This window comes from Seriola aureovittata, chromosome 3 (genome assembly GCF_021018895.1).
Source record: "Seriola aureovittata isolate HTS-2021-v1 ecotype China chromosome 3, ASM2101889v1, whole genome shotgun sequence".
In the NCBI taxonomy this organism is placed as follows: domain Eukaryota; kingdom Metazoa; phylum Chordata; class Actinopteri; order Carangiformes; family Carangidae; genus Seriola; species Seriola aureovittata.
Window position 1 is genome coordinate 16997615 of NC_079366.1, and position 22995 is coordinate 17020609.

Genomic DNA, 22995 nt, shown 5'->3' on the forward strand with positions numbered 1-22995 from the left:
ACCCGAAGTGCTCATACTGATGAGGCTTTACTGTTTTCAACAAACGTGTGAGTGGCTGGATGTTAATTAACATGACATTGGTTTCTCTCTTGACACGAGTTTATAAATTTTATTCAACAATGTTTATCAAAGGTCAGCGGTTAAGTCAAAACAAGCGTCGCCGTAGAATTACTTATTTATGTCGCTAGGTATAAATATTTTCTTCCTGTTGAGCAGCGCTGAGTAAATCAGAAATCAAAAGAACCGCCAGAGTACCGCCCCGGTGTTTCACAAAAACAGTTCGACGGAATAAATGCTCGAATACGAAAGTTCCTATCCGTTACTACTACTACTATATTATTATTACTACTACTGCTGCTGCTGCTGCAACTAATAGTAATACTGATATTAATAATACCTCTAATAATACTAAATAGACTGTCTTTCGATTAAATACTTGAATGAATAAAATTATTTAAATTAACTGTTTATGGTTGAATGAAATAAACATTGTCTAATAACTGGATATCTGATGTCTGAATTGTCTGTGGTAAAATGTATGCTTAATAGTAGAGTTTATCAGCGATCCACAGTAAAATATAATACAGTTTATGAACTGTTATAGTAAATTGTATAGAAAATAGTTCATGAACAATCATTATTAAAAAAAAATACTGTATTTATAAATACAACTCAATTTTAACTGTCTTTGGTAAATTCAGTTTATGAACTCTGAATGGCAAATACAGTTTGTAGTAGTAGTTAAAATTGATTGATAAATATAGGTTTATTGTTGTTTGTAGTAAAACTATTTTATCAAATGCATATTTAAGGTCAGTGGTAAACAGTCAGTAGTAAAATATAGTCATAAATTCAGTTTATGTGAATGGTAAAAAATGTATCGTCTGTGGTAGAATGTATTGATACATTTTTTTTTCAGTTTGTCACTGTCAGTAGAAACACAAACTGTAGGTACTAAACTGCAGTGATACTTGTTTTGAGCAGTGTATAGTAAAGTGTACTGATAAACACAGGTTTTGATGTAGTAAACTGTATTGATAAATACAGTATTGATGAGTGTGTGGTAAAGTGATTGGGTGTGGGCGGGGCCTCGGTCCCCGTCTCTGGCGTGAGCAAGTGAGCGAGCGGCTGGTGGGCGCGCCCGCTGCGACGTTGCGGAGGCTTCAAGATGGCGGAAGCCCTGACAGCTCAGGAGCAGCTGGTAAGGGTCTCTTGACGGACTTTTTCCCTTATTCCCCCATCATATTCAGTGTTTACACATGTCACATTCAGTTTCTTCTCTAACTGGCGATTTTTCCATATATTTTGTCATGGTGACTGTAACCGGGAACGATGTGTGTCTAGTCAACAGCGCTGGCCCGTTCGCACCCTGACTCCGGTGTGACTGACAGCAGTTAGCATGTGTGTTAGCATGTGTGTTAGCATGATGGCGTTTGCTAGTAGCTAGTAGTAGGGACCACTTAACCGGCTGTGTATCACGGATATTCGTTCAATCAATAACCCAATTTTACATGGACCACATAGATATTTTCATATCGCCTATGTTAACTAGTGTTGCATCCGTACGAGCGATTAGCCTCATACATAGTGCTTCTAGTGTCTTTAACGCTACCGTTAGCCATCCAGCCACCACATGTAACCTAGCCGCTAGCTAATGCTAATAGCTATTGTTGACTTGCAGGGAATTTCCTCGACAGCTACCTTGCCAGACGTTAAAAAATATATTGCACCAAGTGTGAAGGTCAAAAATGACTAACGCATGATTCACTTAATTGTCAGTTGTCGTTATGCATCATGACACAGTGAAGACAGACCAAGATCATGAGTCTCATCGCACAACGCGAGTGTTTGCTATGAGCCCACTAGCTAGCAGTGTCCTGTCTATCAGATTTACGGTCGCGAATTCACAGAAGTGATCCTCCTGTTCCTAGCATTGTTGTTGCCATCACTTTCTAGTAAAGGGGTGGGCCTGACACTGATAGCAAATATCAAATGTCACACCGCAATTGTGGTGACAGCTTCGTTTTATGGCTACTTGTTTTATCTTAATCAAGCATTCACAAGGTTAACTGATAAGTAAGATAAGTAACGGGACGCGCTCGCACTGCTTCCCAGATTTGTTGATTTCTTTCTTGATGGCTAACCATCACTTTTCCAGACCCAGTAACGTCATACGATTAACTGCCCTGAGGACACTTGGAGTACATAATGTTTGTGGTGTTTGCTCACTGTTGAGATCGGCGACTTGTTGCCTTGCCTTGCCTTGCCTTGCCTTGTATAATCCTACCAAGGCTAGCAGCGATACCCTGGTGCTGATGTTCTGTCCCTGGTGGCAATATACAGTGTATATACCGGTATCCAGATTTCTTATGATATAAAGGTGTGATTTAAACTTATCCTCCTCCTGCCCCAAAAGCGAAAATTTAAACGTGATCATCATTTAAATAGGGGCTTTGTGGTGCAGTAACAAAACTTGCAAAGGATGATCCCGTCAAAACCCACAATTACTTGATAAAATAATTTTTGCATGATGAAAAATGTATGATGCCAACTTAGGTGGTGTCAGTGGCACTAAATCAGGCAGTGTACCTTTAGAGGTTAGCATTTGTGTCTGATGTGATTCCTTTGCTTCTCTTGCCTTGATTTAAATGCCAGGACTAGGTGTTGGTTAGATTTATTGAATGTGTATGTGTACGCAATAATTACAATATGTGTCCTGTCACAGCATTGAGTCAGGTACATTCTTGGCATTTAGTTCTGGCTATGTAAGTCTGAGAGTCACAAATCTTTCCCAGAATCCAGTTGTTGTAACTGGATAAATAATCACATTTTCTGTGTTAGCGCCTGTGTGATTGTCCTGATGATATAATCCTATAATGTTTATTCACATCACCTTTAAGACCACCTCTGCTGATATTATAACATCTACATATCTATCTATCTATCTATCTATCTATCTATCTATCTATCTATCTATCTATCTGACTATCTATCTATCTATCTATCTATCTATCTATCTATCTATCTATTTATTTCACATTCAGGAAAAAGGGAGTGGAGTTGCTAGTTTACACAGCAAATGTTATGTATTGAATGAATGTGACTATTGTTTAGCCCGTCATCTAATAACAAAACTGATCATGAGATGCATCAGAATGTGGGTGACTTACCAAGTCTGCCAAACAACTCATAGGAAAGCCCTGTATTTGGATTAATTCTTCACTTGGCATCCACTTTTAATTCTTTGTCCTATGAGAGAGTAGATTCAGGGTTTGTACATAGCTAATGAAGTAATCTGTTGTACCCATTCATGTACTCTCCTCTTGCTGGTTTCAAATTTAGAGGACAGATGCAGCCTACTTGGGTGGAAACAGGCTGACTGTTGTCTCCTGGCATATGAGTGCTCGCATCCACTCCATCTTCGAGGAGCACAGCCTGCTGCTGCCATCTGTATCAAAATTATTGTGACTTTGGCAGGGAAAGAACTACAAAGCTGAGGGGGCTCAGTTTTGTGTCTCCTCTTTGTCATGCCAGTTGTCACCCCTGCTCTCCTCCCTAAATTCCAAGTTCTTATGTGTGTTTTCAACAGTCTCTGCTCCTTTGGTTGTCCCCCTCCAGTTTTTCTGCTTTAATCTGTCCTCACACACTGACACCTCACCTTTTTTCTTCATCTTCCCCGTCACGTTTATCCAGGCTGTGGAGGAGTTCCTGAGTGAGGTGCGTAGCAGGGAGCAACCTCACAGCGCTGGGCTCGTCTCCCAACCTACCGCTGTAAAGTTTCTTATGGCCCGCAAATTTGACGTCTCCAGAGCCATCGACCTCTTCCAAGCATACAAGGTACAGCAGTGCTTTGATTGGTGACACAACTGATATAACTATTTTTCTATTATCAACATGGCAATGCAGCACCTAATTAGGGCTAAAGGATTTGGAGGAAATATCCAATTGCAGTTTTTCTGAGTAGTATAACAATTACATTTCAGTCTGCAAAAAGTTTCCGCACCTCCAAGTAAGATCCAGGCTTATTTGCAGGTGTACACAATACACACACAAGTTTATACCAAAATAGAAGGAATCAGACAGATCAATGCAGTTGCTTGACAGCAATCCTCATAGGGATCTTTTTTAAATAAAGTTTTCTAAAGTATATAAAAAGATTTAGGTCACAATTAATAAGATATTACATTAGTTGTATACTACATTACTCTATTTTACGTTCAAAATAATCATGACGATCTAATGAAACCCAATGTAAAATCTCAGCAACAAATACTATCATGCAAATCTGTTTTATATTTTTGCTAATTCTCTGTTAGGTGCTGTAATTTTTTGAGGCTGCACTCAGTGGTGTTACTGTATGCATATGGTGGGACAAAATGGCATTACTCCTTAAGGCACAGTCTGGGATAGAAATAAAAGGGTCTGCCAGACCACAGAGTAATAATAAACAATGACAGAATTAAAGTTTATGATGTCTGGTGCTGATAAATGTGTTTGCATGCTACCTTAGCTGCAAGCTAATGCTTGTGTTCTTTCTCCCCCACCTTTGCCATCATGTATCAACATTAGAACACAAGAATCAAAGAGGGCATCATCAATATCAACCCTGACGAGGAGCCCCTACGCTCTGAGCTGCTGAGTGGCAAATTTACAGTCCTGGTGAGTGGTGAAGTTATTATTAGCCACTTGACACATAGCAACTTCATTTAGCAATTACATCCCTGGATACAAAGAAAATGATGCACATACTCTTCATTGAGGAAAAGGTTGTGTGTTTGTCAGTGTGGACACGTATGCTTGTGTGTCTCCTTATGGATTACGATTACGTCAAGTAAAAATTGATTTGTTTTGACTTTATATTATTGAAAGTATATTTTAACTGTCAGATAACATAGCCTGGAAGCAGAGTGAATTTGCATTGGTGTATGAGATGGTCTGTTAATGTCCCTACCAGCCGGGCCGTGATGCAAAGGGTGCTGCTCTAGCGCTCTTCACGGCTCGTCTCCATCGGCCAGACGTCACCACCCACAAAGCTGTGCTTCAGGCCATCATCTATCAGCTGGACAAAGCCATAGAGAGGTGATGTCCGAACCATAACCATTTGTATAAACACATTTTTTTCTCTCTCTTCTGCACTTTACTTTGGTGTTGTGGTACACCTGTTCCTCTCTGTCCGTCATTGTTCAATTCTCTCATTTTCTGCTGCTATTTTAGTCTCTGTCTTCTAGTTCCAATTTTTTACTTCTTGCTACTAATTAGTGGTGTCAGGATCTCAGATAGAGTTTTCGCCAATTTATTTTTTCCCAGCATGTGTTGTATAAAATCATAAAATTATTCTTATGGCAAGCCTCTTCTGTTTTTAATTGAGAAATCTTCTTGATTCCTCCCCAGTGTACAAACTCAAAGAGACGGACTCATATTTATCTACGACATGACCAACTCCAGCTATGGCAATTTTGACTACGAGCTCTGTGTCAAGATCCTCAATTTGCTCAAGGTAAATATCCAGATCATCCTCTGTTGGTTTTTGGTGTTAAAACTGTGTTTTGGAAATGAAAAGCGTTTTTCATCATTTTGTCTGTTTGATGCTTGTATTTCCCAGGGAGCATTTCCAGCCCGTCTAAAATGTGTCTTCATTGTGTCATCACCTCTTTGGTTTCGGGCGCCTTTTGCAGTCCTCCGCCTCTTTGTGCGTGAGAAGCTGAGAGAAAGGGTATGTGTGTCTGTTTTTATTAGGGGGTTATGTCATAATATGTAATGTGTTCGTTATTTGTTGTTTGAAATGTGTTTTCTTCATTCTGAAATCACCAGGTGTGCACGGTGAAAGCTCATGAGTTGGCCAGTCACATCCCAGTCTCCTCGCTTCCTGAGCACCTGGGTGGGACATCCCAGTATAGCCACGTTGCTTGGATCCAGTCCTGTGTTAACATTCACACAAACACTGTTCAGGGTGACACACAAGAACATGACACACATGACTGTGTGGGAAGCCTGCTACGCTCTTACAGCTTGGAGTGTAGCAACACAAGCGCAGGCGCTACACTGTCCCATACCCATATAAATACGCAGTTAGGTCCTGAGCTTGCTGTGGCCAACTCTAACTGTTACGATGATAGCAATGCTAACCCACACAACCACTGCGGTGTGGTGGAGGGCAGGACTCGAGGCCCAGGCCAGTACCAGCAGAGCCCACATTCTGCTGCAAACAGGCCGCAGGGGAACCACCAACACTGGAACGGCTCAGCTGTGAGCGAAGGCAACATGGCTGTTAGTGGCTCCGGCCTCAATGCTAATATGAATGGTCGTGGCCGCCAAGCTCCTCCCCAGTCAGACACACCTCCCGATACACCGCTTTCCCAGAAGAGTGATGGGGATGCGGTGTATGGCAAGACAACAGACTCTGCCCATGAATCTCAGAATGAGGGTGTCAAAGAGGAGGACGAGGAGGAGGGTGAGGAGGAGGAAGGGGTACCTCCGTTGCCCCAGAAATCTTTGCCTCGTCCACCCCACCAGCCTTCCTCTCAATCCCCGCCCCTGTCTTCATCGTGGGGTCCTGATGAGGAGGACCGCTGCATGGAGGTGTCTGTTCACATGCCAGAGCAGGGAGGCATGACAGTGCATGAGCTGGTGGAGCATGTGAAGAGGAAGAAGAAAAAAGGAATCTATCAGGAGTACGAGGAGATCCGCAAGGAACCACCAGCAGGCACCTTTGACTACTCCAAGTAAGAGATAGAAAATCTATTCTTTCCACCTGGCCCTTTTTTTTTCTTTGTGCTTCTGTCTTTCTACTGGTATCTTCCTTTATTTTCTCTTTCATTAACAAGGTAAAGGAAAATTATGTGACGGATTTGTATACATCAGCACAGTATTTCAGTCTATCATGTTTCTTCACATTGAAATCAATTCTGCTTTTACAGGAAATTATCCAATCAGATTAAGAACAGGTACAGTGATGTTCTCTGCCTGGACCAGTCACGAGTTCGACTCTGCCAGCTGTCTGATGATGAGGATGAGGTAATAGTTGATTAATTGATTAATTAAACTTCAATTTTTCTCCTATAATTATTTCATGCATATGTTTGAAAATATTCCTTAATGACTTTGTTGATGATAGGTGATTTTATAAATGTTTGCTGCTAAATTATGGGACAGAGTTGCCAACATCAGTCATATTCACTTTCACACAAAAAGAATGTATTAAACTATAATGTTATATGTTGCATATTTTTTTCATAAGTAATTAATGGTCAGCACTGAAGTGATCAGCAAAGGATTGGCTGTAGACATAAATGTGGATTTGATGTTGCGTTAGCAGTTACATTAGATTACAAGACTAACATTTGTGTGTCAGCAATTGGGTCTGTTGTTTATTATGTTTTCACCTGTGCTTGTCTGCTGCATCTGATATGTGTGATTGGAAAGTGGAGCCACTGGCAGTATTATACACAGTGGCTTTTATGTGGTTAAAAGGAAAGGCCTGTTTTTGGCAGCCTGGATCTTATTTTTGTAAAATGAGCACTGTGTTATAATAGCTAAAACTATAAATATAAGACCCATGTTGTAAAAAATCCTTTAGAAGAATTAAAAAGGTTATTTGGCTGTAGAGCAAATGTTGAGGTTGGCAAATGAATGAATCTCATTAAGTAAAGATTGACTGGACCCGCTCTGGATTCATAATGCATTGTATATAGTAGCATTTTTGCGTGACTCCAATCTAAATGTTTAACCATTTACTGCAAGTAAGTGGCGGGCATAAAATGTAATTTTACAGAGAAGTCAAAGCTATAGTGATGTAAACATATGTCAGCCCCACTAATAAGACTAATGTTGAGTCCTAACATCTAGCAGCGAGTCTCACCACATCTCTGCTGTGTGTTTTTGCAGACATCCGATTACATTAATGCCAGTTTCATGGATGGGTACAAGAGGAGCAACGCTTACATCGCAACTCAGGGTGAGCAGCTGTTGAAACAAACTCTTAATTATCTTTATATTGTCCTTCATGCACATTACACTTTTTCTTCTCCAACCTCACTCAGTTCTCCTTAAACCATAGTAGGGAACAATGTGGTGTTACCACGATCTGACTGACTTCTGTGTCCCTCAGGTCCTTTGCCAAAAACTTTTGGTGACTTCTGGCGTATGGTGTGGGAACAGATGGTACTTATCATTGTCATGACCACCAGGTGAGGCTTATTCACCTGTGATTTCAGGAGTGTATTATGAATTGAGCCGGGCAGTCACTGTACGGATTAAGTCTGATTTAACCCTTAATTGGTTAAATCAGATTCATGAGACATGTTAAAGTCGCTCAGTTGATCCGTACAGTGTGGGCATAGAAGTTAAAGGTTCTGGCTTTGCAGAAAGGCAGGTAAAAAACGTGTAGTGTGAGTTAACACTACGTACAAGATTAACAAAAAACGCACAGTGTCTGTCTAGCTTTAGAAATGCACAAAGAGTGTTTGCATAGAATAAGCAATAACATGATGGGGTGATGATGAGATTAAAAGGTTGTGATTTGTGTTGTGTGTCTCAGGGTCGTGGAGCGTGGACGTGTCAAGTGTGGTCAGTACTGGCCTCTTGAGGAGGGCAGGACCGAACAGCACGGATACTTCTTGGTCAGGAACACACATGTCCAGGTGTTCCAGGATTTCAAACTCTCCCATCTTGAACTCTACAACACACAGGTAAGTCATGGTGACCATGTTAGTACCTGAAAATTTCTTAAACTAGGTCTGTTAATCTAATATAATAAAATGGACCTCAGAGTATCTTTGATGGCTCTAGAGGTCTTTAAAATTGAACTAAAGATAACTTGATATGTGACTGTGAAGACTTTAGATTGTGGGATTGCTTTTCTTGGTGGAATCTTTGTAAGATTTCATGCAATCTGCCAAGAATACTTGGCATGAAAACTGTCCCACAGGCTCATACATGCCAGTTGAAAGGAATGAGCCTAAAGTGTAGCTCTATTCTTCTTCTATGAACCTGTCCGACCTTTTGTTAGTCTGGAGAGAGACGGGAGGTGTGCCACTACCTCTATGTCAGCTGGCCAGATTTCGGGGTGCCCAAGAGTGCTTCTGCTATGCTGGACTTCCGTGAACATGTACTTCAACGGAGGGAGGCTGCAGTTCAGAGCCTGGGATCCAGCTGGACGGGGCCTCCAGGAGGCCCCCCTGTGGTTGTGCACTGCAGTGCTGGCATTGGCCGCACAGGTAAACACAATATTAAAGGGTGTGAAATGTTGTTGAATGCGTCAAGTTCAGCTCAAATGTTCTTTTTACTATCCATTTAGTTATCTACTGTCTTAGATGCACTTTACTCCACCTTCCCTTTGAGTTATATAGTCTTTTCTTGTTATACAGACAGAATCTAGAGATGGAGTAACTGTTAAAATAAATGGAAAATTTGGCAAGACACATTTGGCCACTGAGATTGTTGTTTAAGGTGGGTTAGTGGCTCCAATATGTTTTTGAGCCTGTGCTACTAAGAAATCAGACAGCTCTGAAGGAAAAAATTGATCTCAGAACTATATAGGTTTACCTGACACATAGACTAGGAGGGTAAGAACTCATTTAGTTTTCCCCTGTTGCTTGTTTGTTGTTGTAAGTCTTCCTTATGTATCTTCTCTACCTTGCTCTTCTTCCCTGCTTTCTGTATAGGCACATTCTGTACACTGGATATCTGCCTGTCCCGGCTGGAGGACATTGGCACAATAGATGTCCGTCAGACGGTGCGGCGGATGCGTACACAGAGGGCTTTCAGCATCCAGACCTGGGACCAGTACTACTTCTGCTACACAGCAGTCATCGAGTATGCCCAGCGCCATGGGAAACTGAGCCCAGTGCAGTGGTCTGATTCAGACCTAGAGACAGACAGCGAGTGAGGGACACATGGAGGCATAACTAGACAAATGGGATAGCCAACCTAAACCGAAGTAATAGGGACGAAAGACTGAGGAATGACATTTCAGAGTAGAGGAGAAAGATGACTCTTCTGCCAAAGAAGAGACAAAGGATGGAGATCTTGTTTTGGCTCTTGATGTAACGACACGGACTCCCACAGTTGCTCTTCCTTTACACGAGTAGATAGACGGAGGAGGTGAAGAGCTCCGGAAAAAAATACAGGGAGTGGAGACTGTACGTTGCATCACTGATTAAGCAAGCTGTCCTGCCAATTTCCGAGCCCCTTTTTATTTAGCAAACTACAGGGGAACTTGGCCTGCCCTGAACCTGTCTTGTTGACGAGCGTTGTAAGAGTTGTAGCATTTTTATATTGACTTGCACATGAGGAATGACAAACTTGAACTTTACCCCTTGAAGCCCTCCAAACCCTACTCTTTTTTCCTCTCTGTATTTCTGGTTCCTTTTCAACCCTGAACAACTCTGTGATCACAGATAAAGTGTGAGGGGTATGAAAAGGTGAAACTTGAAAACTTTTTTTTTTGCTTTGTGTTTGCTCATTTTTTTTTGAGAGGAAATGGTTCTGTGTGAGCATGTGGCCATAAGTGATAGTTGATCAGTGTGTGAGCCATTTAGTCCATTTCTGTTTTTACTTTTATTTTCCATGTCCTTTTTTTCTATGGTGCATTTTCTACATGTGTTTCATATTTGTGCATATGTAGACTAACTTTTCAAAGCCAAAGTCCTCACCTTGAATGCTTGGATGTACTCCTTAGTGAAATATTATAGACTGAAGCCCATGTATATTCTTGTAACATACATTTATACATTAGTGTGCATTATAACAACCTCTGAGAGAAGAGCAAAAAAGCCGTTTAATATAATTGACCTAACCTTGAGAAGAAATATCTATGTAGCGAGCCAGGCTATGACAAAATATTGAAAAGAGTTCTGGTATAAAAACTGATATCGTAATGCAAATCTGTGTGATTTGTCAGGTCTAACATCATTTTTACTGTTGGAGAGTTCTGAATGGTGGACGATCTTAAGTAATTTGGCCTTAACTTGATTCACTGCCTCGTCGTTCTCAGACCTAAACCATACCTGAAACTGTAAACTGTTTTATTTCCCCTTTTGTTCTTTCCTTGTTTGAATCTTACTCCCTTGATACCACAACTGTTGTGTTTGATTCTCGAGGCATATTCTGCCTCAGATAATTGTGCCTTCAAGTTTTCCTTAGCTTAATGTCTCGCTAGTATAGTAATAACACCCAAAAAACTAGTGCACTTGCATAGTACACACTGACTATGTGCCACACAGGACACCCACATTTTGCCTATAGTCCTGTACATAGTACACTACTTATCAATAACATAAAAGTAGTGAGTTATCCGGGACTAAGCTCTGGTTTGAGACATGGCTATTCTTTTATCATTTGACCTCAGGGGGTAATTCTAGTGTTTTTTGCCTAGTGTCAAAGATCCGTTTCTGGGTTTGCCTCTGGTAAATTATCATTTAAGAAAAAACTATATCAACTTTATTTTGTATTTTTTACTGTATTGTATCCTACTATATTTATGTCTTTGTAAAACTTCTACAATATTGAAATCAGTGAATGTTGGTACGATGCTACAGAGAAAACAAAACCAGTTATTGCATTTGATAAGCTGAACAAATCAGATGGGGAGTGAAATATATTTTTTGTTGTTCACAATGAAACTTTAGTGGAAAATATCACTTGCCATTGTATTTTCAGAACTGACTTGTATAAATTGTGACTGTTCAATTCTAGGGCAGGGAGGGTTGGGGTAGGGGATGTGGGTGGGTAATGTGGTAATGTTTTTAGAGAGCTTATTGTTAAACTCTTCAGTAACAATGACATTAATGTCTTACTGTCTGGTACCCAATGCCAAGGACAACGCAAAAAAAGAGCTATCAAGAGGGAAAAACAAGCAAAAAAGACAAGTGGCTGACATTTCTGTTCACAAAAAATCCAGCATGGTGTCAATGAGTTAAAAAAAGAATATATATATATATATATATATATATAGAGAGAGAGAGAGGGAGAAGGGTTAAGGTTTATCAGCATGATAAGAGAGCCTTGAATGTTTTTGGGGTAATGGTGTCCAAGCAATTTTGTCAGACGTGGATATTATTGGTGAATGTGGACCCTGCATCCCTCAATGCCAAAGGCCCAGGCTCACCCAAAAGATTTTTTCCTGTCACACATCCTCAACATCCCACTAGCATTGACCTACCAGTGCAGCCTTGCATCCACGGACACAGACTCTGGAGCAACACGGGAACATTACTGAAGATTATGTATAGCTACAAGATGGGAGAGTGTGTATGTAAAAGAGTCTTGGTCCCCATGCTATTTTTAATTTGTTTTTTGAGAAACAGAGAATGCAATGTGCATTGTCATTGGTGTTCATTTACTGTTTATTTTTGTGCTTTAAGTTCTCGTGATTGAATTATTGCCTTTTACATGCTGTCAGCCCGGCTGTCCCATTAAAGCAATGGTATTACTATCTTGAATGAGTACAAAGCTAAAGCGATCTCTTTTTGACTGAATGGAGTGGTGCAAGTGCAGTATGAACATGTTCACCATGTTTTCAGTTCTGTGGGAACATCTAAATATAAATCAGTATAAACCCGATAAGTGTTTGATAAATTTGTCAAGAAACCATTGGAGCCTAATTGGATTGACCAATAAAAGTTCTTGTAAATTACTCCCTGTCAAACCGCAACTCCTCATTTTTCAATTTCTATGTTGTAGTTATGCAGAGTTTATTACTTCTGGACGAAGCCAGGATAGCAGTCACCTGCTTCTAATCTTTCTGTTAAGATAAGCTAACCAGCTGCTGGCTGTAGCTTCATATTTAGTGTACAGATATAAGAGTGGTGTTGTTCTCTCCTAACTCTAAGCAAAGAAGAAAAAAATTGTTTGTTTTTAAACCTGATCAAGATCAGGTTGCCGAAAGTAAACGAATAATAATTAGTGTTTCTGAACTCATGTGTAACTAGTCATGTTTTCAGCATTTAATGTAAAATTGACCATTTATATATATATATATTTTTTTTTTTTTTAAGTTATATTTTTGGGTATTTTTTTGCCTTTATTTGGACAGTACAGTGAGACATAGACAGGAAATTCAAGGAGTGAGAGAGAGGGCATGACAGTAAAGGGCTGCAGTTAGGAGTAAGGGTGAGCCACTGAGGCGCCCCAATTAGACAACACATAATTGTTGTTTAAACTTCGCCAGATCCCCATCTAATATTACCCTGTGATATGTAAATACTGTACATACTGATCGGTATCATCTGAGACCAACTCTCTTACAATGGATGCACAAGTTCTCGACAAGTCTTCGTCTGTGACAGCCTTTAACCCTTCTCACTATGTTAAACAGATGCAATTTGCCAATCTGACCATCCATTAAAGTGTCTCTTGATTTAATTACGGATCACAAGACCACCGCTTCCTAAGTTTCCTAACTTCCTATGGCCAGTGAAGTCAGTGGCATGGGGTGTGACTAGTTAGGCTCAAACCACATTTTGAGACTTTTTTTTGAAAAACAAAGATGCCATCATGTCACTTTCATGAACAGTGTGTATCCGCAGTGGCATTTGGCAGGGCCTCTGAGACTGTTTGCTGATTCAAGTAATTTTAGTAACCTCTGCGATAATACAACAAGAAAAGCTGAGCACCAGAGGTTATACACTTTTTTTTATTAAGAATAAATATACAATATAAGTAGATCACCAAATGTGACCAGTCCAGTATGAAAACACTCAGAAAACACAAAACCTATACAAAGTGAAATTCTTAGAAAGTGAGAATTTTGTGACTGTGTTTCAGGCTATTTTCATCCAGTTTGGTTTCAAATGAAACAGCACTTCAACAGCAGTATTCATGCTGTGGTGAGTGTATGGCCATGTTCACAAAATAGAAGAAGCCGGTTGATTACCTGGTCAGTTAATCTGTTGCAGAGTGAGTGACGGAATATTCAACTATAATCTAAGCACTGAGGCGCTCTCCAGACAGAACTAGGTGTCCTGAGGCAGCATCACCTGTGGATGTGGTTCTTTTCAAATAAGTTGGGGTATGTTTTCTCGGCACGTGAGCAGGAGGTGCAGCACACACTTCTGTAGTAAGGGTAAATGCAGAGTCGGGCTTGAACCACCACCATACAGTTATGATACTGGTCACTGCATGATGGATCTGGGAACAGAAAAGAGAAACAAGGTAGAGAAACTGAGAAGAATTAAGGAAGCAGAGCAAATTTAATTCTAGGCTGATTACATTGTGTCTTGCTCAAAGCAGAACTGGATTTAGAATCGTTTTAATGGGGGGGGGGTTAGGGGTACAGTTTTGAATAGGCCCCTCTTACATATGAGCAGAAGAACCAGAGAAGACAGCAGTGTCGTCTGTGGTTGTCGTGCATCACTTTGTAGTTGTTATGTATCTTTTTATAGTTGTTTTGTGTCTCTTTGTGTTCATTTTTTATTGTAGTCATTTGATTGACTTTCCAACAAGAAGAGAGAGGCTCTGGTACAGGCGGCCTGACTCGTGCCCATTCAGTAATCCATTCACAATATTAATAAGCCAACGATCACCTCCTGACTCTGGTAGGGGGGCGACATAGATGATCAATCAGATTTCCCAGGCACAGGTCTCCCTCTCGCCTCCCTCTGTCCCCACTCCTAGTTGTAAGTGTTGGCACCAATTCACAGACCTCAATACTCAATAGATTCACCAAAGTGATACGGAATCTGAATCAGTCTTACGGTCTCAGCACTGAAGTCAGAATCAGAGACCGAGTAATTCCCACACAATAAATTCTCACCAATACATGGCAGTATCAGTACTGCAGTATCAGTACTGCAGTCGTGTTGAGAGTATGACAACATGTTCCTGCTAAAATGAACCGAGAGTAAAATTCACTTTGTTAACTCTAAGACTGAAAATACACATTTACTGATGTGAAAATGAAAAGCGGATTATTCTCATGACAATTATCTGATTGCCTGTAATCTTTCAATAACTATTAAAATCAAAAATATTTTCTGATGCATGAGGGAGGATTTGCCAGTGTGTGATCTCACACAGACACAGCTCAGTGTTGTTTGTTTTAGCTCGATTAAACTGACATATAGCTCCACTGTTCCGTCACCATAGTGGTGCATCCATGAACCAAACATTGCAGAGCAAGTTGGTCAGTGAAAGCCATATGTTACAGGTTATTAATTAAATGCTTACAAATCGTGGTTCAAACACTTGAAAATATTTTGGCATATGGAGCTGCTTTCAAAGGTACAAGACTGTTTTTTCATTGAAAATATAAGGTCACATATCTCACTCCATCTAGGTCCTCCCTGACCCTGGTGCGTGAACTCAACTATACCTGCCTTAGTGCAACACTACTCGTTAGACTTACTTATCTCAGCTACACAAGGTTGTTTGTTGCATTCTTCTCGACTCTCTGGGGTCGAACTGGGGTCACACCGGTCGCTTGGGGCAATGTTGTCGGCAAGACAGCGCACCTCTCTCACACGGTAGCCACCGTTGCAGGAACGAGAACACTGAGGTGATACAAAGAGAGGACAGAGGCAGAGGTAACGGATTACACTCACGACGTAATCTGAGGATTGAGAATGTGAATGAGGACACCATTTAATCACCTTAACTCATATCATATTTATGAACTTCCTTTGAAATGCCAGTGTTGTAGCATCATACATATAACATAAATATATTCTACGAAGTTGGCACTGGTTTGTCTTACTAGGCAGTCATCATTTTTAAAGGGTCCACCGAAATTCAAGAAAAAAAAACATATTTTCTCATATACCCCTAGTGGTATCCGGCCATGCAAGTAGTTTCAGTTTTATGTGTTGAGATTTTGAGACATTCACCTCTGCAATGTCTGTTCCTGCCCCAACACAGTTGAACTGAATTTCACTTGCACAGTTCAATACAATGAAAAATTACATTTTGTAAATCTCAACAGCCACATATCTTTCTAGATTGTCATGGTTACTCTAGATAATCCGCACACATCACTGAGAACAGTTTTCCAACTAAGAATAGTCCCTATGAAACTGTTCAGATTATGTTCTGTGGACTATCCAGAGGTTTTAATATATTAAGATTTGACAAAAAAAAAATCGCAATTCAAGGTTCACTACTATCTTCTTCTAGGAGTGGTCTTCCTCAGTGGATGGAGTTTTCTCTGTTGTCATGGAGATGGAAGTGTTGACATGTGAGCTAAGCAGCTCTTATGTTTTCATCATTAGAACTTTTAGCGACTGAGTTTTCATGTCAACAGCAGGTCCATCTTCATGACCCTGAGCAGACTCTATCCATAGGTAAAGACTATATGATACTGTTAAAAGCTCTTGAAAAGCTAGTAAGCAGCCCTTTAGTTGGGATTGTTTTGTCAAATGCTTATTTTTGTTGTTGAGGTTTTTTGTTTCAGTAAATAGATAAACAAAATATGTATTTTTGTGTTTTGGGTGAACTGACCTTTTAATACCCCTGTATGTTATAATCAAATGTCCCAAATACTGTGATTTATTTATGTGTCTGACAACATGGGTTCATAACATGCATGGTAGACGGACAGAGAGAGTTTGGGACACTTACTGCACTCCACTCTGTGACATACCACTGTACACCACATGGCTTCAGTCTGCAGGTCTCAGCTGTGATTGGCTGGGGCAGACTAGAACACTTAGACTTGTCCATCACCTCCATGCGACCATTGTCGTTGAAAATACAAGCCACGCTCCTGGTCTGCGTGCCATTCCCACACTCTGCAGAACACTTAATTAACCCACACATGTAAGGTGAATGAATGGTGTTTGAATGGCGTCTCTGAGTACTACATGCATGTATATATGTGGATTACCTGACCCCAAGGTCCTGTATACCACTCCAGCTGGTTTTGGCATGGGCCTGAGTCACAAAATATCAATTCTGGTGGGCGTTCCCCTTCACAGTTGCCCAATGGGAGATCAGTCACATGATCCATCAGGCATACTGCTGTCCGGGTTCGATTACCCGTACCACACTCTGCAGAGCACTGAGGATTATCACACACGTACATGGCCAATCAGTGCAATGTCAATATCTCAACATGAGTTTACTTTTTTTTTCTCTGTACACACACGCACACAAGCACAGACACACACACACACACACACACACACACACACACACACCACACACACACACACACTCAGGTACACTGTATTAATATTTTCTATTTTACCCGTTGGCTCCAGAGGGAGGTGAACCAGCTGCGTGCACAGGCTCCCATGTCACAGTTTTGCAGTGTGTCTGGCTTTAGCTTCATGTTACACTCCTCATCCTCCTCCACATCACCCTGGTTACTCAAACACACCACCTCCCTGCTGCGCTGGCCCACCCCACATGGCACTGAACACTGGGGGAGACAGACAGAGGGAGAGAGAGGTATATTATGGCATTGGGTATGGACGGAGTAAAATAATGACCAGAGAATATCAGTCAGTGGTGAAAAATAATTAAGTAGATTTACTCAAGCATTGTACTTATAATCTGTTTGGAGGTACTGAAATATTACCTTTTATTACTCCACTAAATTTATTCAACCACTGTTATTAGTTACACACAGATTAGTTATTGCAGATTAAGATTTTTTGGACAAAACATATGATCCTGTTGTTAAAATATGATCTGCACCTGGACCAGTTATAACATTAAACTGTTACTTTAAATCTAGGATGCAGACTTTTTATTGTAATTTAATATTTTTACATCGTAGTACTTCTCTTACTACTACTACTACTACTACTACTTTCTCTTACTTTTACTTGGCTCAAAGATCTGAAGACTTTCTCCGCATCTGATTAAAGTAAAGGTCTATTAGTCATCATCGTGCATTATAATACTCAGAGGTATGTGTGTGTGCGTGTGTGTGTGTTTTCTCACCGGGCTCCACTCAGATCGAATCTGCCACTGGCTGCAAATTTTCAGCTGACAGGTTGACTTGGTCACTGTCTTATCAGACGACCCACACAGCTCTGGTGCCACGGTAACGGAGGACTCCCTCCCATTGGCATGGACGTGAGTGACCTGGCGGCAGATGACCTGGCGGTGCTGAGTGCCAGGTCCACACTTCCTGCTGCACTCTGACCACTCCCCCACATCCCAGCTGTGAGACAATCAAAGATGACAGAGAGAGAGAGAGAGAGAGAGGGTGAGCAGAAATAAAGAACAGCCTGCGGTCCATCACAAAAAAATGTGGTGATATATGAGTTTTCAATGACTTTTCTCAAGCATGTCCCAGCTGTCTGTCTCCAGTTTGATCACAGTTTTTGTGTGTGGATTACAGGAGGCATTTTAAAGTCTGTTGTTTCCTTAAAAAAGAGATCATAGAGGAGTCAAGCAAAATAAGCCAACATGTGCTGCACAAGTTCAGATGTTTCTCCTCCCTCTGTTACCACTGAAGTTTCAGTTTTTCAGTCCTCTGTTGCTGCTGCATTCCCAGTGGAAACATATTTATTTCAGATTGACAGCAATCATGGATCACCGACACTCTGGGCGAAATATCTAACAGACCCACAACCAAACAACACAGTCAATGCACTAGCACCCTGCTACATCTTGGCAATGGTAAGATCTTGTGGTATTTGCCACAAGACATGAAAACCAAAGCCACACCAAAGTGAGTCAGGGTGATTGACTGTGACTGGTGACTGACTTATGGCTGAAAAGTGTGTGAGTGACGGAGGTTTCACCCTGAAAGTCAACAGCGCCACGTGGAACTAATACAGTGTACATGTGTGTGTGTGTGTGTGTGTGTGTGTGTGTGTGTCTATGTGTGTCTGTGTGTGTGTGTGTATGTGTGTTACTCACTATGCAGTGCAGGGCTGGGTGTTGCAGTCTTCTTCCCGGTTTGTTGGTTCAAGGGCAAGGTCACAGAGGTCAGCAGCAACAGTCATCTGTGAATCCTTCTCAACACACTCCCAGAACACCTGACGCCTGCCTGGCAAGTGCACACACACACACACACACACACACACACACACACACACACACACACACGCACACACACACAGAAAAAAGACCAAGCAAGTCAATGTGTGTTTGTCTGCAAACATTTGACTGTATACATACACGTGTTGACAAACAATAAAGTTATTTACATGAATTGTACTGATGTATGAGGCCCATGTATTTTGCCAGCAATCTTGGCCCTATAGGTGTGAAAACTGCAGTGAACAATTACAGCTTTCAGTGACATTTATGTGTGTCATCTCTGATTCTGTAACATTTTTACTATCATTTGTGTTTCCTTGCTGCAGTGTAGAGATCGTAGATTCTGAATGGTCTTAGGTCTTTTTTGCATTGGCAAGTATGGATAAAGCAAAGCCCCAAATATTTATTTAGCATAAACAAAAAAGTGCTAAATAAACAAGTATACGAAGTAAAGATTTGGAAAGCATTCATTCAGTGTGTGTACACCATTTTTTTTCTTTGTGTTGTACATGTTTCCTCACCAGTGCCACAGGTTGTACTACACTCTGTGTGCCCACTCTTTGTCCAGGTATAAGTGGGCCGAGGGTCAGAGTCCCTGTTGTGGTCAGAGGAAACCTGTTTGGGATGGGGTGTCTCCTTGGTTATGTCATTGTTGGTGATGTCACCTTGGTGAACTTCCTCACCTGGGTTGGATGGATCTACTGCCTCCGCTACGAGAAAGTGGTAGTTTAAGGGGTGGAGCAAGAATGTTCACAGGCACTTACGTGAAGAACGGCAGTGAAGTAAAAGTAAAGAGATGGAATGAAGCATGAAACAAAATTCAGTAAGCGTTAAAGGCCCAGCACACCCACACAGGTGATTTCACTTATGGCTGATTAGATGTGTTTTCAGGACTGTGTGGGTGTGTAAAGGCTGTTCTAAATCCCTACCTACATCCACTAATTCTAAGCAGATGAGTAGCGTGTCCACATCGGTCAAAAAGTTTACTCAGTCAGCATGTTGACTTTTGAGTGTGCTGTTGATGTATGATGTATGCTACTCTCTGGCAAAGCACAAAGCAAATGGAAGAGTTACTTACAGCTGGAAAAAATCAAAACTAATTGTGGATGTTGGCAAAACAGCTCCAGTAACACCTCAGATCATGTCCAGCGGAGCACATATTGTTTCATTTCTTGTTGATATAAAACGTTTAAGTATGTTGATTTGTTGTATACAAACTGGAAGAGAGTATTGTACGAGAATATTGTACATAAAGTATACAGTATGTACAGTGGGTGGGAGAAAATAACTCCTTTATTATTCTTACCAATACATGGAGTCGGATGACCAGCATCTTCCAGCACAGTTCCACCCACCTTCAACCTTTGCAAAGGTCTAATCAGCCAGAATATTTGAAAACGCCTGTGGGGTTGTGCAGGGTCTTTAAGAATATTTGCAGTTTCTTGAGATAGATCAGGAGATTTATTAAAATTAAGTAATTATTTGCCAGCGTCGGCGGATGCAAATTAGACTGCTTCTTTAATCAAGGTTAGATATTAGGTAATGAAATGAAATGTGGCCCAAATGACCAATTATTGTCTCAGAGCGTGGTGAAATGCTCTTTTCAAATGCTCTGCCAGCATAAGCTTTGGATTCCTATCTGTATCAAATTTGATCAAAATCCTAATCAAATTTTGCAAAAGGACAGTTTCTCTCAAATGAACCTGCATGAGGACACAAACAGAGGCATGTGTTATTATCCTCGCAGGCAAACTAGAATATTTAGTGTGTTATTGTGAGCACTCACACAGGGGAAGTATATCAGAAGGTGTATCTGGCTCAGGAGTCGGGTGTGTGTTTTGTAAGGGTACACTGTATTCATAGTATACACCGGGACCTGGTTGCTGGTAGATCAACTATGGAAAAGAGAGAAAGATATGAGTGGTAGACCTTGGTATGTTGTAATATTGTTTTTGTATTGTAGTACAATGTATTATGTACTGTATGTATTTATGCATTTGAACAAGATACAGTTCTCACATAAAAATGCAGGTCCTCAGTCAGCGGCCCAGGTGCAGTGATGGACTCTCCATTGCGAGAGCGGATTTCATTGGGTCGTCGGTAGATCAGCTGTGTTCCTACAGCAATGAAGATCCCAGGCCGGTCAATCACCCAGTTTCCATTGATGATGGAGACGCCAGTTTTGGTCTGCAGAGCTGGAGGAAAACCACACGTTCATCCATCACTGTAGTGTTTGTCATGCTGAAAAAATGTTTCTGTTGTTAGATACAGTATGTGTGTGTGTGTGTGTGTGTCTGTGTGTGCGTCTGTATCTATGTGTGAGTGTGTACCCAGGTAGTTTCGACTCTTCACTGTCTCCTGTATGCTGATGTTTCGTGCTCCTGCAGGAATCTCTGCAATCTTATGGTAGCCAACGCGGAGGAAAGTACGAGAGAAATTCCCCTTCACCACTTCATACTGCTGCCAACACACACATTGACACGCTGTTATGCACACAAAGCCACCGGGCACAAACACTGTATATGCCCGATTGTGTACATGCACGGACGCTCTCTGCATGCTCTCTGTACCACAGTTTCACCATCACAGGCATGTGTTTCAACAGTACAATCATAAATTCCGCTGGATCACATTGCTGCTCTTTTTCTCTCATTTTCACTCATCCATCCTGCTCTCCAACTCTCTCTCTCTCGCTCTCTTTCTCTCTCTTGCTGGAAATCCCACAGCTCACTCAGTCCAGTCCAACAGTTGGTTTGAGTTGGGGAACCTTTCTGGTCTTCCTCTCCATTCCTCCTCTGCACAGATCTCCATTTTGCAAGTTTACATTTTTACCTCTTCTCTTCTTTTCACGTCATGTCTTTCTCAATGGGCCTCTCTTTTTTCTTCCCCTTTTGATGCTTTATCTATAATCTGATATAGCTTGATCTGTTAGTGATTAGTTTCCCTGAGTGACAAAGATAGATATAATCTATAACAAACTGGTGGGCTGCCATGCAGTTGTGTCCGTCTGCCAGATTTTGGTTTGATTTTACTTGTACTTGATTTGACAACAAAACAACATTTGTAAAACACTGACATGGCTCTTAAAAAGTTTGCATAAATGATTAAATTACAGCTTCAAACATTCATCTAGCTACATATGAATATGAATTACATTTACACTTCTTTCCTTGACTGTGTGGATTTCTTACCTCCAGAGGGGATGGGCTGGCTTTGGTATCCCAGGGAAGAGCACCTGAGGGTGGGTAGAGAAGACAAATAAAGTGGAGGAGAGCCAGAGCTCGACCCTGCCGCAGGGAGCTGCGCTGCTGCCACAATCCAGCCATGGAGAAACTGAGGAAGGACACTCACACACACATATACACACACATGTTTAATGGGGGAGTGTGTGTTTGTGAGGTGGGGTTGGCTTGAGGGGTGGGAGGGAAAAAAGACAAAGTTTGGGCGGGATGTAAGGAGAAATGTTGAGAGAAAGTGCTTGAAAAGTGTAGGCACATTTTTTAAAGTTATTTCAAGTTGAGGTCACACCCATCTTGCACCTCAGTATGAATGTTGTGATAGCTCATGATGTGTGTGTGTGTGTGTCTGTCTGTCTGTGCCATGTGGATAGGCTCCTGTAGTGTATTCTAAAGCTCATCCAAAACCAATATCTCTGCCTGTGAATCGTCATGCAAGATTGTGAGGCTTTGGACACACATCACTCTTGATCTTGCTCTGACTTCTCCACCCACTTCTTGTTTTTTACTTTATAAGGCTCGTCTAGTTATTCCATTTTTCATTTCAGCAATGATGGGGAAAAAAATGAAGGCTAAAAAGTCTGAATTAAAAATACCAATGTAAGAAAGGGCTGGATTGAGCATAATCAATAAAATATGCTGAATCTATTCACAGTTTATTAAATTCTCTCTCTGTAGTGAACACAAAACTTGGAAAGTACCATTTTTCTCTACAGTGATTCCCAGTTTCCCTTCATCAGTGATTCACACCCAAAAGATGCCCACCACCATACCATGTCGGGGAGAAATTCTGATTCAGAAATTACTGTAAATCCACTGGCAAGGAATC

At 41.1% G+C, this 22995-nt stretch overlaps 2 protein-coding genes across 2 annotated transcripts; one reads left to right on the forward strand and one right to left on the reverse strand.

Moving 5' to 3' along the window:
- The first annotated feature begins 1142 nt into the window (after positions 1-1142).
- On the forward strand, positions 1143-12440 carry ptpn9b (protein tyrosine phosphatase non-receptor type 9b). Its single transcript, XM_056371301.1, has 13 exons — positions 1143-1201; positions 3694-3837; positions 4570-4659; positions 4955-5079; positions 5392-5497; positions 5603-5713; positions 5812-6722; positions 6918-7014; positions 7885-7954; positions 8108-8186; positions 8537-8687; positions 9008-9215; positions 9663-12440. The coding sequence occupies exons 1-13, from the start codon at positions 1169-1171 to the stop codon at positions 9884-9886; spliced, it is 2349 nt and encodes a 782-aa protein (XP_056227276.1). The 5' UTR covers positions 1143-1168; the 3' UTR covers positions 9887-12440.
- A 1192-nt stretch (positions 12441-13632) lies between these two features.
- Positions 13633-22256, reverse strand: adamtsl7 (ADAMTS-like 7). The gene is made up of 10 exons (XM_056366812.1): positions 22122-22256; positions 21261-21390; positions 20950-21125; positions 18808-18902; positions 17881-18103; positions 17180-17353; positions 16817-16990; positions 16552-16731; positions 15344-15488; positions 13633-14127 (listed from the first exon to the last, which is right to left on the reverse strand). The coding sequence occupies exons 1-10, from the start codon at positions 22254-22256 to the stop codon at positions 13973-13975; spliced, it is 1587 nt and encodes a 528-aa protein (XP_056222787.1). The 3' UTR covers positions 13633-13972.
- Between the last annotated feature and the right edge of the window lie 739 nt (positions 22257-22995).